The 22,451-nt window shown below is 35.4% G+C and overlaps 1 protein-coding gene across 1 annotated transcript in view; it reads right to left on the reverse strand.

The window, feature by feature from the left end:
- Positions 1 to 22,451, reverse strand: part of LOC149786105 (transmembrane protein 181-like) — a 51,385-nt gene that overhangs the window by 28,343 nt on the left and 591 nt on the right. Inside the window, exons 2-5 of the mRNA XM_089976420.1 lie at positions 16,358 to 16,461; positions 15,149 to 15,222; positions 8,120 to 8,210; positions 2,771 to 2,913 (exon numbers count right to left, since the gene is read on the reverse strand). Of these exons, the coding sequence (XP_089832546.1) occupies positions 2,771 to 2,913; positions 8,120 to 8,210; positions 15,149 to 15,222; positions 16,358 to 16,461 (412 nt within the window). The remainder of the gene's footprint in view (positions 1 to 2,770; positions 2,914 to 8,119; positions 8,211 to 15,148; positions 15,223 to 16,357; positions 16,462 to 22,451) is intronic.

Here is a 22,451-nt window from a genome sequence, read left to right on the forward strand (position 1 = left end):
ATTGTTATGGTAACGACTATATGTCATATGCATTAGAACTGAACTTAACAGCAAAGTCATTACCTCAGAATACTGAAAATACATAAGCCCACCATTGCGCAGCTTTTCCATGTGTATTTTGAAAACTAGATAATGAAAGCAATACATTGCTTAATTGCAAAAAACTCATAGAAAGCTCTTGATTATGGTGAATGATCTATATGTCAATCACTTACACATACCACTCCCTCAGTCAGTAACTTGCACCTGTATAACTTGCAAATCCACTTATAATGTGGTGTCATGTGTGGATTCCTCTTTTAAGACTGGAAAATACTCTAAAAATTCACCAATATCTTTTGAATGTGACAAAAATCAGGATCAACATTGGTAAGTGAAACCTTAATAAATCATTCATTTTGTTGAAAATGATGGTTAGTACCCTGAGATCTAAACCAGCACCATGAAATTCAACTTTTAAAAAAGCTATATACTTTATTAAATTTTCTTTCTGTAAATAACAATATTCAGTCAATGAAAATGTCACCAATGCCTACTGGTGGCAACACTTTGTTAAATAATGACCAATTAAATAAGTTTTGTCGAGCAAAATTTATGTCCCTGTTTCTTTTTAAAAAGGAACTTTTTTCTGTTGTTAATCATCAACAGAAAAAAGCAGTGACATAATACATAATGTTTTCATGTAATGGTAACAACTTTGAGTGATGTTGTTAAAGATCTTTCATAGGCTGTGCATCCTGAAAATAAAGGTAATTTATTATTCAAAACAGGATTATAAAACAAGTATTCAAACTTCCCCATAACCTGTTTTCTCGATGTCCTATAGAAATGACATTCACTTCTTAGCCTGTGTTTTAGGTCCCTCGACAATTTGCACCCTCATTTATAGTGCAGTCTAAGTTTCTGCACCCCATTTTGAGTTATTAAGTTAGTGAGGGTGTGGTGTAATCAGGTTGTGCTTTCCTAATGTTAACATTATACCCACGGCAAATCTACTGTCATTGATCTTTGTGCACTTTGTCACTTTTTAAGAGGAATCATTAAATTCTGTAGCAATTTGTGCAATCATGCATTCTGGAGAAAACACTAAGCATTTCTACACGAATTCCCGTGAATTATACAATAAGCAACATAAATGTATTACAAAGCTGGCCTGAAATTCATTTTATTGTTACAATTTAGTGTTAAAAATAGTTACTATAATATACAAGTATACTCTAAATGATCTGAAACTTTCTGTAAAGATATACATGCACTGTATGTATTCAAAAAATAAGTAGTTTTTAACTTTAGACTAATTAATCAAGTCATGAAATTATGTATATTTAGAAATAACTTGACATGTACTGTGAGGCACTGTATTTTATGTAAAACATGAAACCAAAAATAAAACTAGCTATCCACATATGGGCTATTCCATTTAAATGAATGTAACAGGTTAGAAGGAAATGTGTAATGGTCTCAATGGGTTGTATTCTTAAGAAAAAAGTACTTCTTTATGTAACAGTCACAAAGGGGAATCATATCTGTTAGTTGTGAGAAAAAAGTACTTCTTTATGTAACAGTCATAAAGGGGAATCATATCTGTTAGTTGTGGGTCTCAGTGTAACTTGCCCTCCAGTTCTTGTAAAATAGAGTGGCCCAAATATTGTTTATCCTTGTTACTCTGATGTGAACAAATGCCATAAAATTATTTTGGAAAAATTTACTTTGAAAAGAAAACAAAAGGTCAACCTAGATAGCCTTTTAGTAAAATCATGAACATTCTGTATTGGTGTGCCTAAAATTGGCTCAGGAAACTCTAAATCCAGGCAACTTTGACCTAATATAACTTTATACCAGCATATCATGATATAAACTTTGGGCCTAATATAATATTATACTAGCATATCATGATATAAACTTTGGGCCTAATATAATATTATACTAGCATATCATGATATAAACTTTGGGCCTAATATAATATTATACCAGCATATCATGATATAAACTTTGGGCCTAATATAATATTATACTAGCATATCATGATATAAACTTTGGGCCTAATATAATATTATACTAGCATATCATGATATAAACTTTGGGCCTAATATAATATTATACCAGCATATCATGATATAAACTTTGGGCCTAATATAATATTATACCAGCATATCATGATATAAACTTTGGACCTAATATAATATTATACCAGCATATCATGATATAAACTTTGGACCTAATATAATATTATACCAGCATATCATGATATAAACTTTGGGCCTAATATAATATTATACTAGCATATCATGATATAAACTTTGGGCCTAATATAATATTATACCAGCATATCATGATATAAACTTTGGACCTAATATAACTTTATACCAGCATATCATGATATAAACTTTGGACCTAATATAATATTATACCAGCATATCATGATATAAACTTTGGGCCTAATATAATATTATACTAGCATATCATGATATAAACTTTGGGCCTAATATAATATTATACCAGCATATCATGATATAAACTTTGGACCTAATATAATATTATACCAGGATATCATGGTATAAACTTTGGACCTAATATATTATCACAGTAAAACTTTAGACCTAGTATAATATTATCTCGTCATTTCAGCTCAAAAACTGACTAATCTAGAAAATAAGACACTGCCATCTGAGCCAGATTTGTTTTTTTTACTTGTTTCTCCAAGTAGAGGCAAGACTAAAAATGGAGACAAGATAAATATGAAAAGACCATGCTCTATTTCTAGATTTACCATCCTACAGCTGAGTAGCCTGGACCTGTTGTGCAGCTCATGGCTAAGTTCTGGACTATTGGCGTGTATCACAGTCTGCTCTCCCTCAGCTTTTATCCCACTGATAGACACACTTACTGTGTAGGATTTCTCAAAATGTGTACCTAGAATAGATGGTCAGAAAGTGGATAAGATAAGACTGGGATCTAAAGGGGCTGAAAAATGAACCTGATTGCAAAGTAAATGGGCCCAAAATAAAAGTATGTCAAATGGACAGACACTTTACTAAATGAAAGAATTTCCAGGAATTCAAGACAAGAAAATTTCTTCTTTTTAACTGCTGAATGCCGAAACCATCTCTGACATTCTTGAGGATTATCAAACTAATCACTGGATTTAAGATTGGCACCATTTTTATTTAGGAGAAACTTTACGCCATTAGAAGACTTTTGATGAATAACCCATGCCAATATGACCTTTTATACAGGAGACCTAGTGACAAAATTTCAACATGTTCATAGTGGCAGCCATATTGGATTTATAATTGAAACCGTTCTCATTTAGGAGAAACTACATACTGTTAGAAGACTTTTGGTAAAGAGAAAAACTGTCACCATCAAACTTTACTGAACATGCATGTTAATTAGGTATTATGAAATTTAAGATAGCATGCCAGCTTGTTTTCAATTTTTTAAAACAGTAGAGTGGAATAGCATATTATTGTTGAGTGAAATTATATAGCATTGTTTTCTAAAAGAAAAAAATATTTTTTTCAAATAAAAAGTTAGTTTGAGACAAAACCATAAATCACTGAATACTAACACCAAGGCAGCAACAAGTCCAGTAGTGAAAACGACATATTTTCACATTTTCTGGTACATATAATTGGTTATACAAATATTTTATATTTTATCACAATTTGTTCTATCTCTACATGTTTTTATATTAAACTTCCTAATATATGGCCACCATGTACTTTTGGAAAAAAAATGTCTGACAAAAACCACTAAAATTTCAGGATCAGTGATATATACATATATACATACACTGAAATACAGACATATCAATAAGCATAACCAATGAGACAATTTTCTGTAACAGAAAGATTCCACACAACAGTCTTACATGTACCTAAACACCATGCTATTATATTTAGCCAATGTATCAAACTTGGCACAGATTCCTAATGTTGACAATGTCCCCACTGCTACCAGACATGTAATACCTAAGTCTCACCCTTTGCTGTAGCAAGCTAGACAGCCATTCACTGTGACTTGATTAAGCACAGTTCAATCCTCTTAATCCAAAGTTTGCTTACCACACTGTCATGTTACACAACACAAAGAACAGTTCAATCTTCTTAATTCAATGACTGCTTACCACATTGTCATGTTACACAACACAAAGAACAATTAAATTTTCTTAATCCATTGCTTGCTTACCACATTGTCATGTTACACAACACAAAGAACAGTTCAATCTTCTTAATCCAAAGCTTGCTTACCACATTGTCATGTTACACAACACAAAGAACAGTTCAATCTTCTTAATTCAATGCTTGCTTACCACATTTTCATGTTACACAACACAAAGAACAGTTGTTCAATCTTCTTAATTCAATGCTTGCTTACCACATTGTCATGTTACACAACACAAAGAACAGTTCAATCTTCTTAATCCAAAGCTTGCTTACCACATTGTCATGTTACACAACACAAAGAACAGTTCAATCTTCTTAATTCAATGCTTGCTTACCACATTGTCATGTTACACAACACAAAGAACAGTTCAATCTTCTTAATCCAAAGCTTGCTTACCACATTGTCATGTTACACAACACAAAGAACAGTTGTTCAATCTTCTTAATTCAATGCTTGCTTACCACATTGTCATGTTACACAACACAAAGAACAGTTCAATCTTCTTAATCCAAAGCTTGCTTACCACATTGTCATGTTACACAATACAAAGAACAGTTGTTCAATCTTCTTAATTCAATGCTTGCTTACCACATTGTCATGTTACACAACACAAAGAACAGTTCAATCTTCTTAATCCAAAGCTTGCTTACCACATTGCCATGTTACACAACACAAAGAACAGTTGTTCAATCTTCTTAATTCAATGCTTGCTTACCACATTGTCATGTTACACAACACAAAGAACAGTTCAATCTTCTTAATCCAAAGCTTGCTTACCACACTGTCATGTTACACAACACAAAGAACAGTTCAATCTTCTTAATCCAAAGCTTGCTTACCACACTGTCATGTTACACAACACAAAGAACAGTTCAATCTTCTTAATTCATTGATTGCTTACCACATTGCCATGTTACACAACACAAAGAACAGTTGTTCAATCTTCTTAATTCAATGCTTGCTTACCACATTGTCATGTTACACAACACAAAGAACAGTTCAATCTTCTTAATCCAAAGCTTGCTTACCACACTGTCATGTTACACAACACAAAGAACAGTTCAATCTTCTTAATCCAAAGCTTGCTTACCACACTGTCATGTTACACAACACAAAGAACAGTTCAATCTTCTTAATTCATTGCTTGCTTACCACATTGCCATGTTACACAACACAAAGAACAGTTGTTCAATCTTCTTAATTCAATGCTTGCTTACCACATTGTCATGTTACACAACACAAAGAACAGTTGTTCAATCTTCTTAATTCAGTGCCTGTTTACCACATTGTCATGTTACACAACACAAAGAACAGTTGTTCAATCTTCTTAATTCAATGCTTGCTTACCACATTGTCATGTTACACAACACAAAGAACAGTTCAATCTTTTTAATCCAAAGCTTGCTTACCACACTGTCATGTTACACAACACAAAGAAAGTTCAATCTTCTTAATTCAATGACTGCTTACCACATTGTCATGTTACACAACACAAAGAACAGTTGTTCAATCTTCTTAATCCAATGCTTGCTTACCACATTGTCATGTTACACAACACAAAGAACAATTCAATCTTCTTAATCCATTGCTTGCTTACCGTACGGTCATGTTACACAATACAAAGAACAGTTCAATCTTCTAAATCCATGCTTGCTTACCACAGTCACACTCTCTTACGACAGTGTCATGTTACATAACAACACAAAGATGGTGAAGATTTATTGTTAAAATCATTTTTAAAGTTTGGTAGAGTGGAGTGCCAACTTGATACTTCAGGAGTTCTTCTAATTTATCAGCAGCTTTTCCTGCAACATCGTGCATCATATGACAGACAACCTGATATGTACAATGATGGAGACATTTTTCAAAATATAGAATGCAACTCCTTTATGAATTCCAGTCATCACTGATGCGGTATCAGCTTAAAACCCCATACAATTATGCCAACTTAAGTTTATTCAAAGTATTATCAAGCAAATAAATAAAATGTTTTCTACAGTGTAATCAACTGTTAATTCTGGTAATGAAAGAAGAGCACTCTGCCTTTGCCCTTTTCATTGTCAAAGTCTCTTACACAGACTGGGTACAACTTTTTGTCACAATCACTACTCATGTCTGTTGTAATGCTAAACGGCCCAATTTTCATGGTTTCTGCAATATTAAGTGAAGTATCTTCTGCTAAACACCTAACAATATTAGATGATTATGTTCTTGCACATGCATGTATTCTGCAATTTTGGAATCAGGAAACGGCCGTCTGAACAAAGGACCAATGTAGTCTTCTAATGCTAGAGGTTATCCGTGTTTTATTAAGAACTCAGTAGATAACGCATCTGCAGTTATAAAATTCGTGTCCACAATTTAGTTCTGCTGTATAAAAAGAAGTTACCTCAGTACTGGAGTTAGTAAACAAGCTAATTCATGGTTTCTTCTTTTACCACCATGACCATATTAAAATCCTTTCCACGCAGCCTGCAAGGGGCATGAAGATCCCTAGAATGGAATGCTGTTTTATGTAATTCATGTATTCATCTCTGACTTTTAGTGCCAAATACCTACAGATTGGTTCAGTTCTGAATTAGAACAAAGAATCTGCAAGCAAAGGTTAAAAGTTAGAAAACCAGTCTGTTCTCTCCTAACTAGGCCATACAGCTGCTATAAATAGAAACCGAGGTCAAAAGTTGAAAGTAGAAACCAGCATGTTTCTTGAAGTAGGGCAACTGCTTTAAATAGAACATAATACTGTTAGGAAAGTGCATGCAAGTCTTCGGACAAGTGTACTCATATGTTGTAGTTACAATGAAGCCAGCATTTCTAGAATACAGCCTGTGGGATTAATGGGATGTTAATAAAAATGAGAAAACAAATTATTAATTTTTTGGGAGGGGGATATATGAAAACACGTAATCCAAATACAGTTACACGTAATTTAGTGAAAAAAGCATAATGGTTGGATTGTATGTATATGGCCAGATTCCCTCTCTGATGACTGAAAGGCCATCAAAAGCCCATGCCACTGGTCCAGAAATGGAGACAGGGTATGGGGCAGTTTGTTGTTCAACCTCATCATGAATAGGTCTAGCTTTATGTTACATAGATGACATAAGAAGTGGCTAGTAAACCAAAATTTAACAGTGCAATACAATTACACCAGTGAAAACTTGAGTTACTAATCAGTATCACATGAACAATAATGACCAATTAAAAAAATGCATACATATGAATAAATTCAATAGGAAAAATTACTAAGGTTTCTTCAGAGGCACTTTTAACAGTGATATCTGTGATATCGATAATCATCTTGCGGGAACAAGTGAAGTTAATCTGGAAGAGTTTTTTCCATTCATCTATATGATATATATATATATTAAAAGACATTTTTTAACTTTATGGGAGGACTGGATTATGAGGTAGCTTAGACTGGATTATGAGGTAGCTGAGACTGGATTATGAGGTACCTGATAGTAATTTCCCAATGTTAATGTGATTGGGTAAAATATTTGTTGGAGGAACCAGTGTAAAGGCTGTATGGGTAATACCTCATGTTGGAGAAACCAGTATAAAGGCTGTATGGGTAATACCTCATGTTGGAGGAACCAGTGTAAAGGCTGTGTGGATAATACCTCATGTTGAAGGAACCAGTGTGAAGGCTGTAAGGGTAATACCTCATGTTGAAAAAACCAATGTAAAGGCTGTATGGGTAATACCTCATGTTGGAGGAACCAGTGTAAAGGCTGTATGGGTAATACCTCATGTTGGAAGAACCAGAATAAAGGCTGTATGGGTAATACCTCATGTTGGGTAATCAAAAACTTTAGCTTATCCCACAGGTTAAGTTAACAATTATAATGGAAATTTATTTGTGATGAACCAGCTAGACTAAACTGTTTTCTAACCACATGTAGTTCTAACCATTCCTTCAAAGTACAGGAAAGACAGATCAACAAACCTTCTGCATTGTCTGTGATGATGTGTGCAATCAACCAAAGCTGCTGATGGAATGTTGACATAGGTGGGGACTTCAGAGGAAAAGGACCTTTCTGGAAGGAGACCAAACAAAGTTAATTTTAAGTTTCCTAACAAACACTCAAACTTTTCAATGCACTATATTTCCATTTACATATTTTTAACAAACACTGAGATCATGTACTAATCTCAGAACAATCATTCACCAGAACTGCATACGGGATGTTTACCTTCCTTGTAGAATACTGATCTGTCTGATTTACATTATCAGGCTCTATAATTGGGATTACAGCATGGATAATCTAAATCATAGTACATGCACACTGGAATATTTGCAGACAAAACATTACTCCTCAGAAACAGATTATGCACATATTTTTAATTAATCAAGTAAAAGAGAATTTTTTTAGATTGGCTTGGACATCCTGAGTGGCAGGGCATCTAGACATTTAAATGGAGTCTCAGGTTTTTAAGACAAAGCTGGTCTGCATGTTTTCCCTGTGAAATCTGGATGGATCAACCACTTTACAGTACAAGACCTTTTAGGGCATCAATTTTCCCTTTCTAGCATCGAACTTCAATGCACAAAATGTAGTCTGCTGTGTGTACTGCTAAATGTTTTACAGGAAGGAAGATTCAGACCCTCTTCAGAACGGCTTTGTGTATGACTATTATTCCTAAATTATCAATTACTTAGCATACAAATTATCAATTACTTTGCATATAAATCATCAAGTCATTAGCATATGAATTATCAGCAACTTAGCATATAAATTATCGATTATATAGCATATAAATTAGCAATTACTTTGCATATAAATTATCAATTACTTAGCATACAAATTGTCTCATAAATGCCAACAACTAAAATGTAATTGATGATATTTTAAGCTAGTTTTTAAGTCTCCAACAGCCAGTGTAAAATATATCACGATGTCCCACCCAATCACATTATCCGGACACCAGGTGCACCAGTCCTAACACTAACCTCTTAATGCTGAGCGCCAAGCGAGGCAGCTGTTAGTACCATTTTTGTAAGTCTTTGGTATGACTTGGTCAGGGATCGAACCCATGACCTCCCACATCCGAGGTGGCAATCTTGTGAGTCTTGGTAAGGTACTAACATTCATGTCAATCTTGTGAGTTTTGGTAGTCATTACCAGTCATGTCAATCTTGTGAGTATTGGTAATTACTAAGATTCATGTCAATCTTGTGAGTTTTTGGTAATTACTAACATTCATGTCAATCTTGTGAGTTTTGATAATTATTACCAGTCATGTCAATCTTGTGAGTCTTGGTAATTACTAACATTCATGTCAATCTTGCAAGTCTTGGTAATTACAAACATTCCTGTCAATCTTGTGAGTCTTGGTAATTACTAACATTCACATCAATCTTGTGAGTCTTGGTAACATTCCTGTAAATCTTGTGAGTCTTGGTAATTACTAACATTCACATCAATCTTGCGAGTCTTGGTAACATTCCTGTAAATCTTGTGAGTTTTGGTAATTCCTAACATTCATGTCAATCTTGCGAGTCTTGGTAATTACAAACATTCATGTCAATCTTGCGAGTCTTGATAATGTACTAACAATCATGCCAATCTTGTGAGTCTTGATAACGTACTAACAATCATGCCAATCTTGTGAGTCTTGATAACGTACTAACAATCATGCCAATCTTGTGAGTTTTGGTCATGATTAACATTCATGTCAATCTTGTGAGTCTTGGTAATTACTAACAATCATGTCAGTGAGTCTTGGTAATTACTAACAATCATGTCAATCTTGTGAGACTTGGTAAGGTACTAACATTCATGTCAATCTTGTGAGTCTTGGGAATTACTAACAATCATGTCAATCTTGTGAGTCTTGGTAATTACTAACAATCATGTCAATCTTGTGAATCTTGGGAAGGTACTAACCTTCATGTAAATATTGTGAGACTTAGTACTGTACTGTGTTATTCATGTTGAACTTGTGAGTCTTGATAATTAATAACAATCATGTCAATCTTGTGAGTCTTGGTAATTACTAACATTCATGTCAATCTTGTGAGTCTTGGTAACATACTAACCTTCAGGTCAATCTTGTGAGTCTTGGTAGTTACTAACAATCATGTCAATATTGTGAGTCTTGGTAATGTAATATTATTCATGTTGAACTTGTGAGTCTTGATAATTAATAACAATCATGTCAATCTTGTGAGTCTTGGTAATTACTAACATTCATGTAAATCTTTTGAGTCTTGGTAATTAGCAACATTCATGTCAATCTTGTGAGTCTTGGTACAGTCGTATCCACTTAACTGCACACTCCAGATAACTGCACGTAGTCATGCCAGTCCCCTTTTTTCCCGAATGCTTTTCCATGGGAACAAACTTCGGATAACTGCACTTCGCTTAAATGCACACTCCGGATAATAGCATGATAAATTTTCTGCCCGTGGCACATTATTCAATACAATTTTACTCCGGTTAACTGTATAGTCAGGATCAGTTATTGCCAGTCCACTGCTATAGTGCTTCAAATAAGCCAACAATTAAGCCGGTAAATGCGACTTTGTAAATGATTGACATGTAATGGACGCCATAGGTGGTAGATATGGTAGATATATATTCCCGCCCACCAGGGAGCAATAGCGTGGGAACAATCATAGTACAGCATGGGAAACATTGCTCTAAACCGTGATTTGAACTAGGGGGTAATCATTGGAAGTTCAACCTTGAATTTATGAGCATTTATTTTACAGTCTAAAATGACTGACTGTAAGTGTAAATCCCTGATGTTAGCTCAAAGGTTTGAGGTCATAAAATGCGTTGAGACCAACAGAAGTTAAGCCTCTGTTGCACTTGAGTTCAGTGTTAGTCACAGTGTGATTTTGCGAATCCTCAAGAACAAGGAGAAGATCATTGAAGACCGGCAAAATAACAGCAATCCTTCTCAGAAGCGCAAATGAGGTGGCAAGTCCGAAGATGCTGAAGAAGCGCCGTTACAATGGTTCGCTCAAGCTCGCAGTCGACAGATTCCGATGAGTGGACCACTGTTGCTTAAAAAAGCTAATCAATTGGCAAATGGTTCGGGTTTGCATGATTTCAAACCAACAAATGGATGGTTTGAAATATGGAAAACGCGCAACGGAATTCAATTTAAACGACAACACGACAAAAAACAGGATGCAGACAACTTTGGAGCTGAACAATGGGTAATTGATGTTCTACCTGAAATTCTAAAAGACTACCAACCAAAAGACATCTTCAATGCCGATGAAACTGGGTTGTACTGGCAGGCGTTACCTGATGGGACTTTGTCATTCAAAGAAGCAGAAGCACTGGGATGTAAGATTGCCAAAGATCGTTTAACAATTTTGTTTGCATGCAATATGGATGGTAGCGAAAAATTGGATGCCTTGGTGACTGGCAAAAGCAAATCCCCTCGATGTTTTAAGAATTTGAAAAAGCTGCCAGTACAGTACAAGGCAAACAAAAATGCCTGGATGATGACAGAAATTTGGAAGAGACGGTTGAAGCGCGTTGACAATCAAATGCGTTTGCAAAAGAGAAGCATCATTATGCTGTGCGACAATTGTGCAGCTCATGGCGACGGCATCAAACTGTCAAATGTTAAGATTGTTTTCCTTCCTCCGAACACAACTTCACTGATTCAACCAATGGATCAAGGAATTATAGCGAATTTCAATAAGTTCTATAGATCACTTGTTATTCGAAAACTGCTGTCAGACATCGATGGATCAACACCCTAAGAAAAAGCGTCCAACCAGACAAGGAAGCTGACAGTTTTAGATGCACTTCATATGATTAGAAATGCCTGGAGCAATGTAACACAGTCAACCGTAGCGAAGAGCTATAGGTGGGCCAGTTTTTCGGTGCCTTCTGATGACGAGTCACCTATATTGGCAAAACCACATTCGAAATGCCACATGGCATGAATGTAGAAGAATTCAAATAATATGTTGCAATAGATGACGGTCTTCAGACGGAAGGTGGAATCAACGACTCAACCATCGTTGCAGCTCTTACAGAGACAAAACAAGAAGAAAATGATGAAAGAAGTGATGATGATGATGCAGTAGATGACCAGGTTTCATCTAAAGTCGCTATATAAGTCACTCCAGAATTTACGCAGATTCATGGAACAGTGAGAATGTGAGCTGTTTGAACCGTTTTACAAAATAGAGTTGGCAATTTAAAAACTTATTAGTAAAACTTGTGCGCAGACATGAACTGCCGATTTCTTTCGTAAATCGGAAATTTTGTTGTGTTTGATTCAACAATATGACGTTAGTGCTGTTCATTGTAGACTCTTGTTTCATTAAAGTAAACGTTAAAAGAGTGGATTCTAATCATCTTTTTATGTTATTCTTCACCTATATTCGTGCCGTGTTAATTTAAAGCTGTACTGTACCGTACTTCGGTTAACTGCAGTCTCGTGACTGGCCCGAGGCTGTGCAGTTAACTGGAGTCGACTGTAATTATTAACATTCCTCTCAATATCATGAGTCTTGATCAGAGGTCTCGGATTTTACAACTAGGAGTCAGTCCAGGACTCCCATTTTTGTAAAAATTGGAGTCCCACCTGCAAAAGTTGCAGTTCCCTCCTAGAAAACTATGCAAATTATAAGAACTACTGGTTGCCATTGAGTTTATTTTCTACATTCTTTATAATACTGACATAGCTCTTGTTTGTCCATTAGAGTGAGACTGAATTTTGGCAATCCAAGGAAGGTCTTATTTAAAGCACCAAGCTAGGCATCAGATGCTTCTTACACTTGGCTACTGTCTCATCCAAACTATCAGTTCTAACAACTTTAGCATTCTACTGAATCTCATTACAATCTTTGTCAGTCTGCTGTTGAACCCCAAAGTACTCATTCAAGTCAAAGTCTCAACATGTCTTGATTCCAAGGCAAGGTCAAATGCACTGCTTATTCCGCTACACTGGGAAATGAACACAATAATGAAAAAGTTGTTTATTTGATGTACTGTTATAAACGACCAGATGTACATCCCTGGGTCTTTCTGCCTCTCACTTCAAGCACTGTAAATATCAGTAGATTTTCCCACCCAGCAGCCAGTCAAAGCCTTTGATCTTGCTGCCCAGCTATTGCAGCATGTTCTTTTGATGGTGATATGAACATCGGGGGTGGGGTGGGGGGCTTTCAGCCACTAAATTCTGTCATTGTAAATATCAGCACAGCTAACTGATCAACACATTTTCCCACTAAGCAGGACTAGCAAGTCTTTGAATTTTCCTGCCCACCTATTACATGCATATGGAGGACTCCCACCTAATTGATTTTCTGCATCCAAAATAACAAACTGTCGTCCAAATACACGTGATTAGGCATTTCCGAGACCTCTGTTGATAATTATTAACATTCCTGTCAATCTTGTGAGTCTTGGTAATTATTAACATTCCTGTCAATCTTGTGAGTCTTGGTAAGTATTAACATTCCTTTCAATCTCATGAGTCTTGGTAATTATTACCATTCCTGTCAATCTTGTGAGTCTTGGTAACATACTTCCATGTCGATCTTGTGAGTCTTGGTACCGTACTAACCTTCATGTCAATCTTGTAAGTCTTGGTAACATACTAACCTTCATGTTAATCTTGTAAGTCTTGGTACCGTACTAACCTTCATGTTAATCTTGTAAGTCTTGGTAACATACTAACCTTCATGTCAATCTTGTAAGTCTTGGTACCGTACTAACCTTCATGTTAATCTTGTGAGTCTTGGTAACATACTTTCATGTCGATCTTGTGAGTCTTGGTACCGTACTAACCTTCATGTCAATCTTGTAAGTCTTGGTAACATACTAACCTTCATGTTAATCTTGTAAGTCTTGGTACCATACTAACCTTCATGTTAATCTTGTAAGTCTTGGTACCGTACTAACCTTCATGTCAATCTTGTAAGTCTTGGTACCGTACTAACCTTCATGTTAATCTTGTAAGTCTTGGTACCGTACTAACCTTCATGTTAATCTTGTAAGTCTTGGTAACATACTAACCTTCATGTCAATCTTGTAAGTCTTGGTACCGTACTAACCTTCATGTTAATCTTGTAAGTCTTGGTAACATACTAACCTTCATGTCAATCTTGTAAGTCTTGGTACCGTACTAACCTTCATGTTAATCTTGTGAGTCTTGGTAACATACTTTCATGTCGATCTTGTGAGTCTTGGTACCGTACTAACCTTCATGTCAATCTTGTAAGTCTTGGTAACATACTAACCTTCATGTTAATCTTGTAAGTCTTGGTACCGTACTAACCTTCATGTTAATCTTGTAAGTCTTGGTACCGTACTAACCTTCATGTCAATCTTGTAAGTCTTGGTACCGTACTAACCTTCATGTTAATCTTGTAAGTCTTGGTACCGTACTAACCTTCATGTTAATCTTGTAAGTCTTGGTAACATACTAACCTTCATGTCAATCTTGTAAGTCTTGATACCGTACTAACCTTCATGTCAATCTTGTAAGTCTTGGTACCGTACTAACCTTCATGTTAATCTTGTAAGTCTTGATACCGTACTAACCTTCATGTCAATCTTGTAAGTCTTGGTACCGTACTAACCTTCATGTTAATCTTGTGAGTCTTGGTACCGTACTAACCTTCATGTTAATCTTGTGAGTCTTGGTACCGTACTAACCTTCATGTTAATCTTGTGAGTCTTGGTACCGTACTAACCTACATGTTAATCTTGTGAGTCTTGGTACCGTACTAACCTTCATGTTAATCTTGTAAGTCTTGGTACCGTACTAACCTTCATGTTAATCTTGTAAGTCTTGGTAACATACTAACCTTCATGTCAATCTTGTAAGTCTTGGTACCGTACTAACCTTCATGTTAATCTTGTGAGTCTTGGTAACATACTTTCATGTCGATCTTGTGAGTCTTGGTACCGTACTAACCTTCATGTTAATCTTGTAAGTCTTGGTAACATAGTTACTTTCATGTCAATCTTGTGAGTCTTGATAATGTACTAACCTTCATGTCAATCTTTGTATCCAGTGGAAGAACAGCTGACAGGTTGTGGGTCACCGTATCTATTATGGGTGGACCTGGTACAAAGTAAAACAGAATTCAATAGTTTGATAGGGTGTACCTTTCTAATGTTGAAACAAAGCAACCCCTTGAAAAAAAGCTGTTTTCAGGTACATGTGAACTAATTACAGTTCAGATGGTGTTCCAACTTACAACAAGGTTTGTGCTTGTAAACAAAAATTCTTCTGCTGAGTATCCTAGAATATACAGACTGGATGGAGGACTGACAGTGTGGTAAAAGACTGAAAATTCTAAATTCACAATTTTATGTAACAGTGACCTAATTTTGATTTTCTAATGCATTAGTCTTGCTAAGATACATATAATCTTATCATTTTAGGTGAAATAGAGTCCAAGATAACGAACACATCATGAATGAACAAACTGAGGAACAGAAACATATGAACAAACAAATGGCAAAAATGTTATATCTCCACCCAACTTTGACAGCTAGGGAAACAACAACATTATTTCATTCCTACTTTAAGTTCAGTTGTGTTCAGATACAATTTGAGAGGAATTATTTATTTTAAAAATTATTCATTGTAATTACAATTGGCTCACTGACATTTTGGATTAAATCACTATTTCGACATTATTGTGAATTCATTCTGGGACATTCTAGATTTTAATTGTGATATATCAAGACTGCTGGCACATCCACTCATTCAAGGATATTAGCACATCAGCACATTCAATACTGGAATTCATTCAGAACATTCTATGCTTTTGGATTTGCAATAGAACTTTTAGGATTTAATTCACAATACTGTATGTTCCTTTAAAAATTTTCTTTTTGCATTATGGGGAAAAATAATTTGCTGAATTTCATTAAACTGGTTAGTTTTGCTTTCTCTGTTACTTACTTTAAGACCATAGTATCGTAAAAATTGGTAGTTAAATTTATGAACTGGAGAATCATCTTCAAAGAGGGTATACTGTCTGAATTGAGGAATAACCTTCATGGAGGGTTCACTGTCTTGATTGGGGACTCTTCTTCACAGACGGATCATTGTTTGTCTTTAAACTGGTATATTTCAGCAAACATAAATTCCACATAAATTCTAACAAAATAAAAGTGAATTCACAGTAATGGTTTCTCTTTTAAACTAAAAACATGTGTAATTAACTATTTCATTTGACTGCACTAACCTGCAATTCCTATGAGCACAGTGACCCCAAAACACACAAAAAATGTCACAAAGACCAAGACGAACTGACTCTTGTTGAGGGAATACAGACGCATCTGTACCGACCTGTAAAATACAAGAGATTATCTGTTTTATGGGATGTCACTGAAAATTAAAACAGACCAAAATAACCACAAATTAATACAAATGGACATTAATGTGCAATATTTATCTACATGTATTATATTTAATGGACATAAGATGGTCTAAGCAGGTTACTGGGGAATGTTAGACCAATGACTACACATCCAACAGTCCTGGATTATTATGAATGTATTTAGAGGTAGGAAAATGAAAGTATGTTGCATGAAGAACTAATTACCCAAGAATCTATTTCATAATTTTTGACAAGAATGATGTCAGTACGACTATGATGGATGACAGTAAAAGTGATGAATAAATAATGTAATTTTAGCTTGAATAGGAAATCTATTGGCTTAAACTTATCACAACTCATGAATCAGAAGAAATAATACATACAATTTCTTATTTAACATTTAGTCAATTTTCAAACTTTAAAGTTTAATTTACTGCTATAACTTAGTTTTAGTGTAACAGCTATGATCAGAGTAGCAAACCAATATATTGTTATCTGGAAATCATCAAATGGATATGTTTTCCAACAAATCTATTTTTCAATCAGCATGGATGTACCAAGGGAGTTAATCTCCGAAACAACTATCAGTAATGTGAAACAGTAATGTTTAAAGCGGCTTTTGGGTTTTTATGAACTATTTGGTTTACACTTAGACTCTGAATTTTTTTATTTCATGTGGCAGAAAGAATAAGCAAGCCAAGTCCTCTTTGGGGTTAGTGAATTTTAACGAGACAATGCTTTAAGGTGAAACACGTGCAGTAATATCATTGACCGTATAGTTAAGCATGGACAAAGACTGAGATCTGCCACTTGGTGCTGAATCTGATTAAAATGAAATTAATCAATTAAATGGTCAGTGTTTATAAAGACACTAGTTCTGCAGTTCAAGAAGGCAAAGGGCTTTACTAATGGTAACCCTCTATTTATATTTTCTCATTTCTTTGTAGGTGGAACACTGGTTTTGTAATCAGAGACAGGTATTAGTAGGCAAAGGGAATCACCGAGGTATTAGTAGGCAAAGGGAATCACCGAGGGTAACTCTCCGTTTCTTTGTAGCTGGAACAATGGTTTTGTAATCAGAGACAGGCATTAGTAGGCAAAGGGCATCACCAAGGGTGACTCTTGTTTCTTTCTAGTTGGAACAATGGTTTTGTAACCAGAAACAGACATCACTGGTAGTAGCCATTTTACTAGCACCATTTTGTACAAATGATGTAAATGATGAACTTGTGCAGGACTTGACAAATCTACTTGCCCAACACAAGGGACAAGCTCAAGTTTGCATGGCACTTACCCTTGGGCAAGACAATAAAACAGAGAGAAAGGTCATGTTAATTCACAGTGCTTTATTTCTGCAAGCTTTAAATTCTGCAAAATTGCTGGAGTACATACTGTATATTGAACCTTTATTCAGTGTTTATATCTACCACATGTGTCTGCTACATAAATACTCACAATTGCATTCATCGATCTGAGCCATTATTTCACAGTACACTGACAATGCCAGTCACTTCCTCAGTCAAGATCAGTCTCATCTTTTCACAGAGGTGGTAAATTGAGTGCTGAGTACTTGAATTGTGTACGTATATATTTAAGTCATTGGGCACATCACTTAAGTACAACACAATCAAAGACAAAGGTATCAATGAAAATCTGGGCTATAACTAGTGAGGTAAAAAGCAGATAATTAGCCTTTTCAAAATATAATTCTCATCCATTAAAACATGCCTTGTTATAATGCAATTCCGATATAATGCAGTACTACTATGGACCCCATGATCACAATCATACCAAAGAATAACCAAAAGGACTGAAATAAAACAAGGTGAAACTTCATTTCTTTTTCAAAACACCATTATTTACAAATATTTATAGTGCTGGCTTTACCACTTTTTTTATATTATGCTATTCTCAATATATCATGACTCCATATATATCACAGTTGTTATGCATATTGAATTTGTATTGGTTTTTTTTAGTCTTTTTTCTCCATGATTATATGTTATGTATAATAGTATTTTGGACTTCACCTTGTCCAAAATAAAGTAACTTAGTTAATATTTCACTCTAAGCATTGGTTCAATATTATGATCATAATCAACAGAGGTAAACATGTTTATGAGGGTCTGGGTCTAGGACATTGGTATTCACTATGGATAAAACTGTTCTACCGGATGTTTACCACATACTTTAACATAGTTTTTGTAACAGATTTTGTGTTGTTGACAACCCAGAATGTTCCAGAATGAAAAATTCCATTCAGTGTAGGAGTATATTCAGTGTCAGAGTATTTTCAAAAAATGGTAATTGTGACCTATGTTTATAATCTTGTTTACCTGAGAAATTACTCATTCTAGTGATAACATCAGATGCACAATCATTTGTATTGTTGTGTTCAGTTTTGGATTAAAGTGCTCAGTAATATTCTTGGACAGAAACATTAATTTGGAATTATAGTGAATTCAGACAAGGACATAATGGATTATATTAATGTGCTTAATTATTACTATGCTTAATTGGAAGACTGTTAGTACATCATCACACTGCAGGACATTGGTACATAAGTACATTCAAAACCACAAGCACATCAACATCTTCAGCACTGGAACTTATTTCGAACACCAATGGAATTTAGTTATAACTTTTTTCATTAGTACTGGTGGTAAACTTTTCGGATTATTTGGGCTTTAATTCACAATACTGTAAGTTCTTTTTAAATTTTCAGTTTTTTATTCTACAGAAATAAATTATTTGTTGAATTCTTCAAAATTTGTTGGTTTTTGCTCTTTTCTGTTACTTAAAGACCAGAGGCATAATACAGTACTCTGTATAACATGGTTCGGTACATAAAGCAATCAGCAGTGATAGATCCTGATCACTATGTTACAATGAGGTATACCAGGTATATGAGTTATTCCTACTTTGCCCACTGATTCTGAGATGACCCCAGCTAAACATGGCTTTGAGTCATGCCCTTTTACTCCCTGCAGCAGTTTGTCATTGATCAGAGATTCCTGGCATGTTATGTATGTTCCAGTTAAGAGAACATTACATTTCAGTAAGATCTAAAAAAAACAGTAGCTGTACCATGCATCTGCCACCCATTCCCAGCATAAGAAAGATCTACGAAACAGTAGCTGTACCATGTATATACCACCCAACCCTAGCATCAGAAAGATCTACAAGACAGTAGCTGTACCAGGCATCTACCACCCATTCCCAGCATAAGAAATATCTACAAGACAGTAGATGTACCAGGCATCTACCACCCAACCCCAGCATCAGAAAGATTTACAAGATAGTAGATGTACCATGCATCTGCCACCCATCCCCAGCATCAGAAAGATCTACAAGACATTAGCTGTACCATGCATCTACCACCCATTCCCAGCATAAGAAAGATCAACAAGACAGTAGCTGTACCATGCATCTGTCACAGTACCCCAGCATCAGAAGGATCTACAAAACTGTAGCTGTACCAAACATCTGCCACCCATCCCCAGCATCAGAAAGATCTACAAGACAGTAGCTGTACATAGCTGACAACCTTCCAGGCTCGCAATTAGTGAAAATATGGATAAAAAGTTGTGAATTTGGACATGAATTAGTGAAAAATACCATGAAAATAACTCCATCCACTCTGACCGTCAATACTACACTATATCAAGATCACAATATAAAACTAAAACACTACATATATGCAGAAATATAGCTGCATTTCTAGTTATTATGGTATTCATAAACTTCACTTGTTCTTGTGGTTATTTATCAAGACATGATACTGTGGCAGACTTGAACTTCCTCAACTGCTTTATCGTAAATTTGTTTTCTAAACAGTTCAGACTTCTTACCTGCTGGTTGATCTTGGTGACTAAAATTGCTGACAAATTTTCAGCAGCTAAGGAGGCTCTAAAGTCTGTCTTATTTTTCCTCACTAGAGAAAATACTCTTTCGCTGTCACTGTTGCTGTGAGGAATGCACAGGAGCTGCAGCACTTTTGGTTCTTCCACAGGAAAATTTGGAAGTGATTTTCGAGTCCAGGAACATTTGTCAGAACAAATGTTTAGCATGGTCTCCAGCTGATAAAGGTAGATTGTGTTCAACAAGAAAACTCACACATAATGCTTCAGCGTTGGTAGCTTGCAGTCTTGCGCCAATGGCTTAAAATATTCCAGAGCTGAAATCTGCGAATTCTTAATTTTCCCCAACTTCTATGTGTTTTTTTTGCAACTGATGTACTTCCTCACATCGTCTCTGCCACCATGCCCAATACTAAAATTTGTGGCACACTGTGTGCAAAAAGCATGATGTGTATCAATGTGTAATGGCAGAATGCATGGCCAATCTTTTATATATTCCAAATTAGACTTCACTTTTTGAGCAAAACACTTCTTTTTCCTTGGTGGTGAAGACATTTTCAAGATCTTACATGCAATGCTGAACGGTAACTCAAATCAGTGTTGGCGAAGCATGCGCGGAGCAAAATTCCGGTTAGGCTCCAGTTTCTCTCAAAAGCATTTGTAAAACTACTCTTATACATATAGATTAAAATAGGCTAAAATGCTTGCTACCGGGCCTACTATACTAATCAGCTGTAGTTCTACTAATATCGTGGCCAGCAGTAATAGACCGTTTTGGAAACTGCCACTATCACGACTAGCCCTTAACGGGAAATCAGTTATTTTATTAAAGATTTTAAATAATTGAGAATTTTTGGCTTGTGGCATGAATCTGTGAACCGCTACAAAAGTTGTGAAATTCATACCAATTCGTCAGGGTTGGCAGCTATGAGCATGATGTCCCACCCAGTCACATTATCCTGATACCAGGCTGACCAGTCCAAACACTAACCTCTTAATGCTGAGTGACAAGCAAGGCAGCTGTTAGAAACATTTCTATAAGTCTTGGGTATGATCAGCTGGGTTTCAAACCCGTGATCTGATGCAGACCCACTCTAACAACAAAGCCATCAAAGTGGTCTTCAATTGGAGGCAGACGAAAAATAAAAAAGCAAATCTACTTTCAATCTTCAGTAAACTATGGCAAATGTTTTCTAAGGATGATTCATCGCCTGTTTAGCAAAAATACTTTAGGTCAAATTGTATTGTTTGTCGATACCATCAGCTATTTACTTCACATGTTGGTTGACAAAGTGCAATTTTGAACTGACATTAATAGCTATAATATTGCAGACATGACTATTATTTCCACAAATATATGTATTAAGATACATCTATGTAGTGAAAGGAATCTTCACATCATACAGTTGTCACACAGATCTTAGTTCTACAATGTAAGACATAGCACATGTTGGTTTTGTTTTAGTGCTGTCTTACTATCTAAATAATGGCCTTGTATAGCGTGTATTCTGATGTCAACGACATCAGAACAAGTAGTCAAAGTTTCAGGAATATCTCACACATTTGACAGCTTATATCGACACCCTTCCGCTAATTTATGTGTAATTAATATACTTACTGTACTGTCTTTGTCCTGGTGGAATGAAAATATGACACTAGCAAATGGATGCATTTTCATGTTCCGTTGACATACATTTGAATTTGCCACAATGCGACGATAGTCAAGGTATGCCGAGGTATGTTTAAGAAGGTTCATGAGACGGATATGTTTCTTGAATGAAACAAAACGTTGCTTTACAGTTCCAATAGGCATAATATATTTTTTATTCGTTTCGTTAAAGAATAATATTTCAACTTAACCCGATTTCGGCATTCCCAACTTTCATCGCTTTCCAGTCAACTGAAATGTAGGCCAGCGAAACTTGAAAACAGGTCCATTTCTTTTGTGAGAATTTCAATTTATTAGAGAAAAGACATCAGAGTAAGTAAAGTTTGACTAAAACATCATGACTTTACTTTGTAGAAAAGCGCTGTTATTTTAGTTGCCAGTTGTGTGAGATATTCCTGAAAATTTTACTTTTGTTACGATGTTAGTCGAC

The sequence above is a fragment of the Sinohyriopsis cumingii genome, chromosome 12 (genome assembly GCF_028554795.1).
Source record: "Sinohyriopsis cumingii isolate HCF-2022 chromosome 12, ASM2855479v2, whole genome shotgun sequence".
NCBI classification, from domain to species: domain Eukaryota; kingdom Metazoa; phylum Mollusca; class Bivalvia; order Unionida; family Unionidae; genus Sinohyriopsis; species Sinohyriopsis cumingii.